Genomic DNA, 12,806 nt, shown 5'->3' with positions numbered 1-12,806 from the left:
TCTAATAAACCCATTGGACCTACCACAAGGGCAGAGTCCTCAGTGAACCCAAAGTAAAAGTATGGCTGGTTATTTTCCCTACCAGTTATTCCTATTAGTGCTGCAGACATGAGAGAGTGGGCTTAGAGGTTTAAGGTTGAACTATAAAATAGTGATCGTTGTTAATAAAAGAGAGAAATGTGTTTATGGAAAATTCTGCCGTGCCGGTGAGTAGAGTTTAAGACAGTCTGGTATCCTCGTATCGCCATAGGGCTAAATGTATGGATTTACTGTCAATTGTACAGCTTGCCATTAAGCAGACCTATAAACCAGACACTCTCTCTGTCTTTTTCTCAGGAACATGGTTAAATTACACTAAACATGTCACCCTGATGCTGTCCAGTCCAGTCTACCAGAGCTAACTGCTCAGGAAAGACCATGCAACCCTGTCTCCATGCATGGTACTGTATTCTATACGTTGGCAATTGTATACTGTGTACAACAATTGATAATAACAGTCAATAATCTGAACAATAATCTGTGTGAGCATCCTTTAACATTTTTGGGTCCCTTTGTTAAGGGTGAAGGGGAGTAGCTAAGTAAGTAGTAATGCTTTCTCTAAGAACACATTATGGGCCCTGGTCAAAAGTAGTGCACTATACAGTATTGGGGAGCCATTTGGGACGCAGACAGTAGCTTTCTGCTCCTCTCCTCCGCCTACTGTGTGACTGACTGAGACATGGGTGCCATGTAGTCTACATGCAGTCTGCTTTGACAGGCCTACAAACAAACACCAGCAGATCCTGCCTGCCGTCGGTCGGCCGGTTAGTGTGGGCCGTGCCGAAACGCTCTCCTTCACTGCCGTGCCAAATGCGTGTCCATGCCAATGGCGTGCTCTGACACGTTCATGTGACGGGCGGGCCGACACGCAGGCTGAAAGAACAGTCTCCGCTAAAACAACAAAGACCAATTTCCCCCTCTAGTAGCAGACACTTCCAGCAGACCAGGCAGAGGCCAGTTGGGCCTTGTTCCCTAAAGCCCCTTGTAAACCTAAAGTAAATCTATTGCACGTGACATGTTATGTTATGAGTGATCTCTGATAGATAAAGGGGAAGAGATGGGCCCCTGGGTGGATGAACACGCAAATAAATACATCTGTCAGTACATCTGTCAGTAACTAACCGCAGGCTTCGACAACACAGCCTAATGCAAACACAGCACACAGCGTATCACTGGGATAATATGCTGTTACACAGTCTGATAGTGGGCCAAACCAAGGGGGGATATTATGCTGTTACACAGCCTGATGGTGGGCCAAACCAAGGTGGGATAATATGCTGTTACACAGCGTGATAGTGGGCCAAACCAAGGGGGGATAATATGCTGTTACACAGCCTGATGGTGGGCCAAACCAAGGGGGGATAATATGCTGTTACACAGCCTGATGGTGGGCCAAACCAAGGGGGAATATTATGCTGTTACACATCCTGATGGTGGACCAAACCAAGGGGGGATATTATGCTGTTACACAGCCTGATGGTGGACCAAACCAAGGGGGGATATTAGGCTGTTACACATCCTGATGGTGGACCAAACCAAGGGGGGATATTAGGCTGTTACACATCCTGATGGTGGGCCAAACCAAGGGGGGATATTATGCTGTTACACAGCCTGATGGTGGGCCAAACTTGCAGCACCCAGCAGAACACATACAGTACATCACCAAACTAAGGGTCGAGGGTAAGCTTTTTCAGTTGTCTAAACAATCTGTCTCCTCACTTCTCCTTTATTGCACTGATCTGAAAGAACTGACTAGGTTCTTTAAACATTTGACACAAAGCAAATGTGTTTCAGTGTATTTAAAAAAAAAAGTCCTACAGATTACAGTGCATGATGCACAGTCTTGATAATGGGGGGGTGGGGGGGGGGACAGGTCGTAGAGAACTAACCGTAGAGGAACCTGCTGGCGGGAAAATAAACTGAAGGTCCTATGACAATAGCTGCTGCCAAAGTAAATATCTTCCATCTAGTCAGAGGAAAAATACATCTGGGGATGAGGGGGGGGGTGTGAGGGAGGGACAGAGAAGGAGGGGGATCTTGTCCCCCTGGTTTGACTACATACACAAACACTTACTGTATGAACACCCAGCAGACATGTGCTCACACACACACGTCTGGCTTTAGCAGGCCACTAGGGGCTCATAGGGGAATCATCGCAGCGAGCCTCCTCTAATAAAATGTGCAGTGATGGTATTAGAGAGATTTACCAGGGAAAATAAACATTCCTCACCACTCGGAGGAGAGCAGAGCGGAGCTGGGGTGGCTGGGCTGGGGCTCTTGGCTGGCTGGTACCCAGGCTGGGGTGTAGTTCAGGGAGGCGATTGGGCATCGCGCTGGGCCTCTCCCTCGCCTCGCAGGATCAACGCCTGGGCCTGCATGCTTCACCTCAGTCTAGGGTCACCTGAGAGAGGCAGCAGTGGATGTAATGGAACCACTGTATAGCAACTATACTAGAGAAAGAGAGTCCAGAGAGTAGTTCTGAGCGATTAAACCAAAATGTTGGTTATTTTTTGGTTTTTAGAAAACTAATTGACTGATGTCTGTTACATTTTATTGGATTCCATTTTGTTCAGTTTTTTGAGCTGCTGTTTCTCTAGAGATAAATCAGATCATGCCCGAACTGTGCAATGTAGTAGGGAGTTGTAGTTTCCAACAGGCCAATGTTATACATAGTTTAGCGCAGAAAACGTGATTTTTAACTGCAATGACCATAATCCATAGCGCAGCAGCTACTTGTCCAGTCTGTGTTTATTTTATGCCTGCTATGTAAGAGAAAGAAGAATGCGCGATCAAGAGGGGATACAGAGCAGTTGCTTCGCAAGGTATTGTTATTCAGCAGACATAAAAGTATGCCTTATTTACTTTGAAGAACTACTAAAGTTGGGATTTTTGTCCAACAGCATAGGAAGCAGCTCTATAGAGATGAGATGATGACTTGGAATGAAATAATAAAGTCATCAAATAAAACAAATGTAATATACACAACAACTGACATATTTGATTAAAGTAAAGTACTGTGAATAACTGATGGTTATTCACACATGGTCCGTCACTACCATTATGGGACTTAATTGTTTTATTCTGTGTTGTTACAGCATTCAACCCACATAATGCATAGTGACTTTAATGTTTCAAAAATCATCAAAACCCGAAATCATGCAAAAAATATTATAATCAGTGAGAGAGACCAGATAGACCAGAGAGAGAGAGACCAGAGAGAGGGAGAGAGACCAGAGAAAGAAATATCAGAGACCAGTGAGAGAGAGACCAGAGGGAGAGACCAGAGAAAGAGAGAGACCAGAGAAAGAGAGAGACCAGCGTAAGAGATATCAGAGAAAGAGAGACCAGAGAGAGAGAGAGACCAGAGAAAGAGAGACCAGAGAAAAAGAGACCAGAGAAAGAGAGACCAGAGAGAGAGAGAGTCCAGAGAAAGAGAGACCAGAGAGAGAGCCAGAAAGCAGCGGATGTAGTGAATCAACACTCCTAACTAATGACCCAACAAAGCCAGGCCCTCCACAGGGCTCCACTGGCTCTCCTGATCCCATACAAACTGTTACACTGAACAAAGGGAGACTACCTTTGTGTGCCGTGCTGTGTGTGGAACCTGTGCCAACTCTCATTCGGAGGGCTTTGGTTTAGGGCTGTACTGGGGTTGGTGGGGAGGGACGGGGGGTAAAGGATAACTACCCTCCAATTAGAGTTTTCTGATTTTCCACAAAGCCATTTCAATTAAAACAGCAAGGCAGATGCTTAAAATAATCACTCTGCCCCCTTTTCGTTTTTTGGTGAATGTGCACTGAAGTGCCTGTAATTATGAGCCCAGATCCCCCAATTATAGCCAACCCTCCCCGTACTCTGCTCTCCTCTGCTCCCACAGAGAGTCCTAGACCTAAAGAACAGGACATATCTCTCCGCCAGCGCTTTGCCACCTCCCCGCGGCGTATCCCGCCTCATAGAACATCTGGTTTCTCACTCTCCGCTACCGGAACCTGGCGTATCCCTAAATTAGAGCCCTGCCACCTATAAAACACTCCATCGCCGTGTGAGTGTTGCCTGAGTGACCTCTAGCAGAGCAGACGCAGCAATGACCTTGTACGCTGTGTCTCTAACACGGAGGCCCAGGAGGAGTGTATCCTTAGTGTGCCAGATCCAGGCTAGAGGAGCGAACACTGCTCCCATGCACACACTGTTGACTAACACATTAGCTAGGGACTCTTAAGGGGAAAATGAAGTTGTATTGAATTGCATAGGGAGAGACTAGTTTGTCTAGGGGTGGATACGGAGGGGGATTTTGGGGTTGGAGGTATAAGGTATGAGAGGGTTTGAGATCCTGTCTGAGGGTAGGGGTGTGTGGTGGTGGGTTTGGGTTTGGGGCTTATGACTACAGTTTGTTTAGGGGCATAGGGGTGGGGTTTGGGGGAGGTTGTAGGTATGTCTTTTGGAAAGGGGGTGAGACCATGTCTGGGTAATGGGGGTTGGAGGGTAGGAGGTATGAGGCAGTCTTTTGGGATAGGTGCCAAGGGGGTGAGGCAGGCGCCAGCCTTGCCAGGCTGCGAGTTGTACCCTGTTTGGTTTCCTGATTTATTAAGTGGCACATTAATAAGCATCTCCCCTGAGGTTCAGTTCTGTGGTAAGCAGAGATTAATAGGACCGCTGCACCGCGCGCGCACACACGCACACACACACAAGCGGCTCCACAATGGGCCAGCCCAGTCCCAGGCAGAGAGAAAGAGCCATTAGACTCAATGTAAATCCACCCCAAACTTTTCTAGAGAACTATAAACCCGCCGCTGTATTCGGGTATCAACCCTCTCCCCTCTACTCCCTCTCTTCCCCCTCTCCCCTGAGACAAACCCCCCTCTTTCTCAACACGCCTAATGATACATGACACATTTATTTATTAGCTTCATAGAGGAACATTCCTATGGACCGTTTGTTGTTTTTGCCAACTCTTTCATAAATATCTCTTACATCTCTACAGTTAGTTTTCATAGAGCAGCCAGAGTCCTTCTATCCTGCAGCTCTTTATTCACATATGCCTTTTATAACGTAATAGTTTGAAAACGTAAGACTTAAGTTTTTACACACAAACACACCATGTATAAGACTACAGTTTTTATGGCCGTAGGTTTGGAATAGTATAGTGGTCTCTGGATCCATACGGCCATCCATACAGGAAGGATCACTAATTTACCCAATAAAGCAGGTTGACAGTGGTGTGTTTGACATGTTGGCGGCTGGTGTGTGTGTACGTGTCTGTGTGTGACGGGGCACGTGTTTTGGCGAGGTGGGATGAGAGCTATTAAGAACTTCCTGTTGCCAGCACCTCTGATGATGCCCCCTGTTAGGCCTAATAACCCTCCAGATGAGTACTACCCTCAGTCCTCTGCCCTGGTCTGTGTCCTGTCCCCTCACACCAGGGCTAATGCTCAGCACCTGTTGACCCACAGCAGCTGGCCAACACTCCCCTCTACCCTTACCCTGTATTCCGTTAGCCACTCCCCTCTACCCTTACCCTGTATTCCGTTAGCCACTCCCCTCTACCCTTACCCTGTATTCCGTTAGCCACTCCCCTCTACCCTTACCCTGTATTCCGTTAGCCACTCCCCTCTACCCTTACCCTGTATTCCGTTAGCCACTCCCCTCTACCCTTACCCTGTATTCCGTTAGCCACTCCCCTCTACCCTTACCCTGTATTCCCGTTAGCCACTCCCCTCTACCCTTACCCTGTATTCCGTTAGCCACTCCCCTCTACCCTTACTCTGTATTCCGTTAGCCACTCCCCTCTACCCTTACCCTGTATTCCCGTTAGCCACTCCCCTCTACCCTTACCCTGTATTCCGTTAGCCACTCCCCTCTACCCTTACTCTGTATTCCGTTAGCCACTCCCCTCTACCCTTACCCTGTATTCAGTTAGCCACTCCCCTCTACCCTTACCCTGTATTCCCGGTAGCCACTCCCCTCTACCCTTACCCTGTATTCCTTAGCCACTCCCCCCTATCACCTCCTCTGTCTCTTTCCATCTCTCCCTACAGTAGCTGTCACCCATTGCCACTGGAACACAGGAGTCAAAATGACGTACACAGAACTACGTGGTTTTAGTATGTCTACATGCATTCTTATAGAGAATAAGGGTTAGTATCAAACACCACCTGAGGGAATTAGTGATAAAAGGGTTAAAGTTACCACAAAGTACAAAACAACAGTTCATGGGCAAAACGTGTTTTATTTTACTGTAATGTTCATGCTCCAAAAACAGCTTAGGAAAAGCCCTCCACAACTCTCTAGGTTGACTTCTGCCCTTTGTAGCTATGCCTCATTCTTTTAATGGTATTCTCAAATAAATGTGTTTAAATTGCCTCTATTTAACTTGCTGAAATGCAACTGACTCGGTGAGATTCTTATCACGATAATTACAGAAAATGATTGCAAGTGATTAATTATGCATAAGAGGATGTGAACTTTAAGGGGAGAAGGAGGGTTGTATGAGAGAGATGCTGGAGAGAGATAGTCCGCGTCCCAAATGGCACCTTATTCCCTATACAGTGCACCACTTTTGACCAGAGCCCTATGCCAGAGCCCAGTCAAAAGCAGTGCACTATATAGGGAATAGGGTGCCATTTGGAGCACAGACATTAACAGACTGAGGGGGGACTGTACTGTAGTCTAGACCAGACTAGCAGCACAATGACCTCTACTAGAACGCCTCTGGAGAAAATATTTGTGCTGCTTTCATCTAAAAACAGATGATGACTAGTGACAACAGTTAAACAGTTATCAAATACATTTGATTGATTGATTGTGTTCATTCTCTGCAGTGTCCAGGTTCTCCAGCCCCAGACTGACCCCCAGGCTGAACAGGAAGCGAGCCCTGTCCATCTCCCCTCTCTCAGACGCCAGCATCGACCTGCAGACCATGATCCGTACCTCGCCCAACTCTCTGGTGGCTTACATCAACAACTCACGCTCCAGCTCTGCAGCCAGCAGCTCCTACGGACACCTGTCAGTCAGCGGCATCAGGTGCAGGACATACACACATGCATTCACACACATACTGTACATACATACATACGCACGCACACACACACACACACACACACACACACACACACACACACACACACACACACACACACACACACACACACACACACACACACACACACACACACACACACACACACACACACACACACACACACACACACACACACACACACACACACACACACACACACACACACACACACACACACACAAGGCATTACACCAGTCACTCACTCAAAGAAAACTTACAAGGTATTCTAACTTTTCTCATCTTTAAATGTTAGAGTATTTATTACTTTCACATATCTATACATCTATTGAAGGGCTCCACATACACTAGTCACTCGTTCACTCAATCGCCACAGCATTCAACCTTATGTCCAGGCCTATAGCGGAGTTATGTCTGTCTCTTGCTATTGTAAATGGAGTGGATCCGCTAATAACTGTCCTTCCCTTTCCTCTCCCAGTCCGTCGTTCACCTTCCCCCACTCCATCAACCCCATGGCATACCAGCAGCTGTTCAACCAACAGAGAGGCCTGAGTGCGTTCGGCCATACCCCTCCCCTCATCCAGCCCTCGCCCTCCTTCGCTGCCCGCCAGCATGCCCACGCCATTGCAGCCTCCGCACTCAACACAACCCACAACACCTCCAGCTCTGAGTCCAACCAGGTGAGTCTCCTAATCCAGGGATGCAAACTGCTGAGGGCCCAAAAAGGTGACTTTTTTTGTTGTTGTACTGAAACATGCAAAAAATCCCTGCTAGGGGGAATGCAGGTTTTAACTAATTAAACAACAAAGAATATGATCTACATGATCAGTCTCTGTGTGTAAAATAAAAAGTGGTAAATGTGAACCTAACTCACAGATTTATAAAAAAAATTAAAATAAAAAGCAATCCAATGTTATTTGTTGCCTAGACTCTACGGCAAATTACACTCTTGAGAAAGAACAATACACTAATAATGCAGTTAGCCATGACAGCCTTTATAATAGAACGCTTGTGACCACACACATCTAAATATTGCATTTGGGGAAAAAACATCTTAAAGTAGAAATAGAATGAAAGAAACAGGCATTCCATTTTTGCTCTATTATAGTGGCCACTATAGTTGACATCGATCAAGTGCACAAGGCTGCATGTGTGCAAAAATAACATTCACTGAGTAAAAATTATAATCTCCCCTCACTCACATGTGTTACTGTCAAATTCAAAACTGTGTGCAAAAATAACGTTCACTGAGTAAAACAAATTATAATCTCCCCTCACTCACACGTGTTACTGTCAAATTCAAAACAACAAAAACAATATCTTTGGGCTACACTGCACATTACTACATTGTACACTTTCTGTCTGTGGACATCTGTTCTACAATGTCCCAGCAAAAGTGTGAAAGCAGGAAAGTGTGTGGTGTTCCTTTCACCTCTATGGTGGCATCCAGCTTAAACCAGGCACAGCTCCAGCTACACTTGATCCCTGAATCCACTTGTTTAACAAGCAATGCCTCATAGTTAGTTAGCTAGTTAACTAGTTAACATTTCACACAGAATGTCAGGGTCCAGTAAGCAACTAACGCGTTATAACTTGAGGAACGGCAAGGAGTCGTATACGTTACCAGTTAATACTGTAATGACCTAACTGGATCATAAAGGAACAATTGTCCAGACAGAGGATTGAGTTTACGAATTTACGGTTTATTAACCCAACTTCACACAGGCTACTGTTTGGCCGTAGCCCACGCCAAATAAATGAAGGATACCCTATAAAACAACCGTGACCTTCTCTTGTGAAGGCCAGACGTAAGAGAAAGAACAAAGGCTAAACCTGGTCTTAATTAACTTCCAATGCTCCATCCCCCTGCCCAACCCCACTCCACGCCACTCCGCCAACCATCAGGATGCCCGGAATCAGAACATTCCAGGCATTCCCGGGATTGGCAGATAGCAGGTTGATTGGCATTTCGAACCCCGCGAACACTGGATACTGGGAAATACAACACAACCAACTAATAGCCTAACACATAACACACAGCTGTCTGTGCGGGTCGCTACAATACTATAGAGAATTGGTTAGGTTACTAATGTTAGCTCATCTGATGTTGTAACGTTAGCTGTCTGACTTTATTAGCAAGCTAATTTTCACACCATAACTCAATTATTTGATCAGATATGTTGGCTAATATTGCTCAAACATTTCTCTGGCTAGCTACGGATAATTCAATCCAGCTAACAAGATATTTAACAATGCAAATACTTGTTCCACCACTTTCTCCCTCACCTCAAACTTTCCAAATGCCAGTTGTTTTTCGGTTACAGCTCATTAAGTACGCTTCATAACCGTGGTCAGGCTTCTCATCTAACGTTACCTCTTCGTTATCGTTCAGAGACGCGCTGCTGTAGCTGGCAAGCTGCCTTTCCAGAGCGCGCGCTGATGGTTGTCTCTTCAGTCGCTTGTTGCTCTGATTTCTGTTGTTATGTAAACGATTGGCTGAGCCTTGGATACAGACAGTACTGCTCCAAACGCGCATCGCTCGTTCGCTTACAGCCAGTAGTGATCCAAAGCCCCCCGCACACACACACACACACTCAAAACGGCGAATTTCACTGAAAGGTGACAAGTTTGTATCCCTGCTAAACAGACAGACAGGGGTAATATAATAATAGTCTACATCTGTCATCTCACAGAATCTGGGGTCATGTTCAGTTGACACAAAACACAAGATGTACTGAAATGAAGTGAAGATGCCCTAACGAACACCCAGAGCTCTCTAACATGAATTATATGTACATTGTGTACAAGTTATGTTATTGGTAAAATGATGTCATGCTAAATTAATCCAACCCAAGATTCTCATAAACTGTCAAGTGTTTTTGGTGAGAGATGTTTCAGCTGGAGGATGACTCCCTCCCACTAGCAGCTGTTTTTATCTGTCTCAGTTCTTAGAAGTGTTTCCTCTGTCTCCTTTATCAACTTATTGTATACAATATGGTCCCTATGAATGTAAACTTCCCCCTCATTTACCATCTCCCCCTCAGACACACACAGACACCCATATATTCCATCACTATGTCTATTTTAGTACACTAATGTGCGCGCACACACACATGCGCACACACACACACACACACACACTCACACACAGGCAGAGAGAGCTGAATTCCCCCTCAGCTTGACAGTGAACAGAACCACATTTCCCCTGGTTTCCAGCCAAAAAAGTCAGTGTTAGTGAGATCCCAGAAGCACAGTCAGCGCTGTACTGTACTGTACTGTACTGTAGTGTAGTTGCTGGGTGAGATTTGGAGATTAGAGAGACCCCTCCTCACTGACTCCGAACCCTCCCTTCATATATTTTCTTATGATGCTTAAACACACACACACACACACACTGAGTGTCTCCTCCTCAGAGCCTGTGACTGAGGCTTTAAAAGGCCTGTCTGTCTGTCGTGTTAAGAGTTGGTTGGAGGATCAAAGCTCTGAGCGTTGCAGTGTGGGTAATCATTTCTTTTCATTTTTCCCCTGGCTGACTCTCATAAAGCAGTCTAAACTGTTTCTCTGTGGTGGGTCGCTATACGAGTTATGTGCCCTGAGCCTGGTGCTTGGCTGGCTCAGGTTGTCTCTGGAACCAACCAACCCTCACATCATCATGTTGCCATAGAACAGAGCCAGTCAGCCAGAGCCACTCTGGGTTATCTTCACGCTGCCTCCATCTCTTCGCACCAGAGCACCGTAACTCTCTGACTCCTTCTTCTATTTGGCCACTTAGCAGACATTTTGTATGTAATCCCTGTGTGAATTGAACTCGACACTCTTACCAACTGAGCCACAAAGGACCACTCTATCTGAACTCTACCTCTCGCTCTTCAGTATGTCCTTCAGAAGGCTGGTATAGCCTGTGTCTCTCTAACGTCTAACTCCTTCTCTCTCCTGCAGAATGCTGGTGGCGACCCGGCGGTGAGCAGCACAGTCAAGCCCATGATCACCAAGAGGCACAAGGTCAAGATAGAAGCAGAGGGACCCCGGTCCATATCACCGTGCTCTCAGGTTTGGGACCCCACGACCTCTCACTTAATTGATCTTTATAAATGGCATACAGAAATATAATATACCGGGTCCTTTTACACTAGATCAATAAGACGAACTGTGTTGTTGCTTTTTCTTATCTTTACAGCGAGTTGTGTAAAAGCAATCTTAGATCATCAAGAAGCAGATAAGCAATTGCAGAATAGTACAGTATAGTTGGTAGCGATATGCTATTGTCAACACACACACACACATACTGTGTGCATGCATGCACGTCAGACACAGTCATGAACCCCTCTCTGACTGAGTCCTCTGGTCCACAGGAGCATGTCCTGGACCTGAGTGAGGAGCGGGATAAAGATGAGTGGAAGCAGGAGCCAGAGGCTGTCTACGAGACCAACTGTCACTGGGACGGCTGCACCAAGGAGTACGACACCCAGGACCAGCTCGTTCACGTGAGTTATTAGAAATTATACAACAGGTCTGTCTAATCGTGGATGCTGATTGGTTAAAACCACATTGCAGCCGGTGTCTATTCCACAGGTTACCACCGGCTAAAGCTATGAGGTTGAAATGCCTATTTACTCTGTTCCATCTCCCTGGCAATCCATCCAGCCAGACAATTTATAAACTTGATCTCCACTGTAAAAAGCATCTAGACATTAACTCCCATTTCTTTTAGACTAACATTTCGTTTTCAACGGTGGAGATTTGTATTAACCTTGCTGTCTGTCTCTCCATCATTTGCAACATTGTTTCAGTATTGAAACAATGTTGCAGTATTCGATCTCTAGCTGTACTATAGTAATGAACATGTAGGGGTCAGGAGTTGGGATGAGACAGACAGGCAGGCAGCTTTTCTCAGCCAGTCGAAATCATGGATCAACATAATTTTTATGGATATACAGTGTATACAAATAAATGTCAGTAGAAAACAGGCAAAACGAAACAAAGTGCAGCAAGTTTGCAGTCTTTCCAGGTTCAGTTTGAAGTGATTGTGTTAGCTGTGTTGTTGGCTAGCTCCACCGAACAACAGTGTCCTAACGAGAGAGCGCATTTTCTATGCCAAGTGAAATCGCGCATCATTAGCTCATCGATATGGATATATCCAAATAAATGTCACTAGAAAGTAGCTTAAACAAACGCAAATGCAGCTACTTTGCTATTATTCTGGCTGCACTGTTTAACGTGACTGTAAGTTAGCCGTAGTCGGCTAGCTAGCAAAAAAGGACTATATCTTGTGCAAGGATGAAATAGTATGAATAAATTCATCAAAATAATGTTTTTAATGATAATATAAAAGTGATAATGCCCTCGAAGCCGGTGTTTGGGGGATGTATTGGCACAGTTTGCCAGCCCTCGACTTCATCTCGGGCCTATCAACACCCGTGCCAGTATATCCTCCAAGCACTGGCTTCGAGGGCATTATGCCTCTGACTCTCAGTACTGTTTCATCTAGCTTAAGGTATGTATGACAACACTCTTCAAGAAATGAACTCTTCTCCGCTATTACAATGACATGGGATGCCAATCAGAGGAGGCTGGTGAGAGGAGGATAATGGCTGGAATGGAGTGAACAGAATGGTATCAAACACATGGAAACCATGGAAACCATGTTTTGAGAGAGAGAGAGAGAGAGAGAGAGAGAGAGAGTCACACAGAGAGAGTCACACAGACAGAGGCACAGAGAGAGAGGCATACA

The 12,806-nt window shown here is 45.7% G+C and overlaps 1 protein-coding gene across 1 annotated transcript in view; it reads left to right on the top strand.

Annotated features, from left to right (window-relative positions):
* The first annotated feature begins 257 nt into the window (after nt 1-257).
* The window catches only part of LOC139539114 (zinc finger protein GLI2-like), a 28,309-nt gene continuing 15,760 nt past the window's right edge, over nt 258-12,806 (top strand). The window contains exons 1-5 of the mRNA XM_071341899.1: nt 258-440; nt 6,858-7,059; nt 7,554-7,755; nt 11,015-11,125; nt 11,428-11,559. Coding sequence (XP_071198000.1) covers nt 434-440; nt 6,858-7,059; nt 7,554-7,755; nt 11,015-11,125; nt 11,428-11,559 — 654 coding nt within the window. The 5' untranslated portion in view covers nt 258-433. The remainder of the gene's footprint in view (nt 441-6,857; nt 7,060-7,553; nt 7,756-11,014; nt 11,126-11,427; nt 11,560-12,806) is intronic.

The sequence above is a fragment of the Salvelinus alpinus genome, chromosome 14, assembly GCF_045679555.1.
Source record: "Salvelinus alpinus chromosome 14, SLU_Salpinus.1, whole genome shotgun sequence".
In the NCBI taxonomy this organism is placed as follows: domain Eukaryota; kingdom Metazoa; phylum Chordata; class Actinopteri; order Salmoniformes; family Salmonidae; genus Salvelinus; species Salvelinus alpinus.
This window is presented reverse-complemented; position numbering and strand designations above follow the sequence as displayed.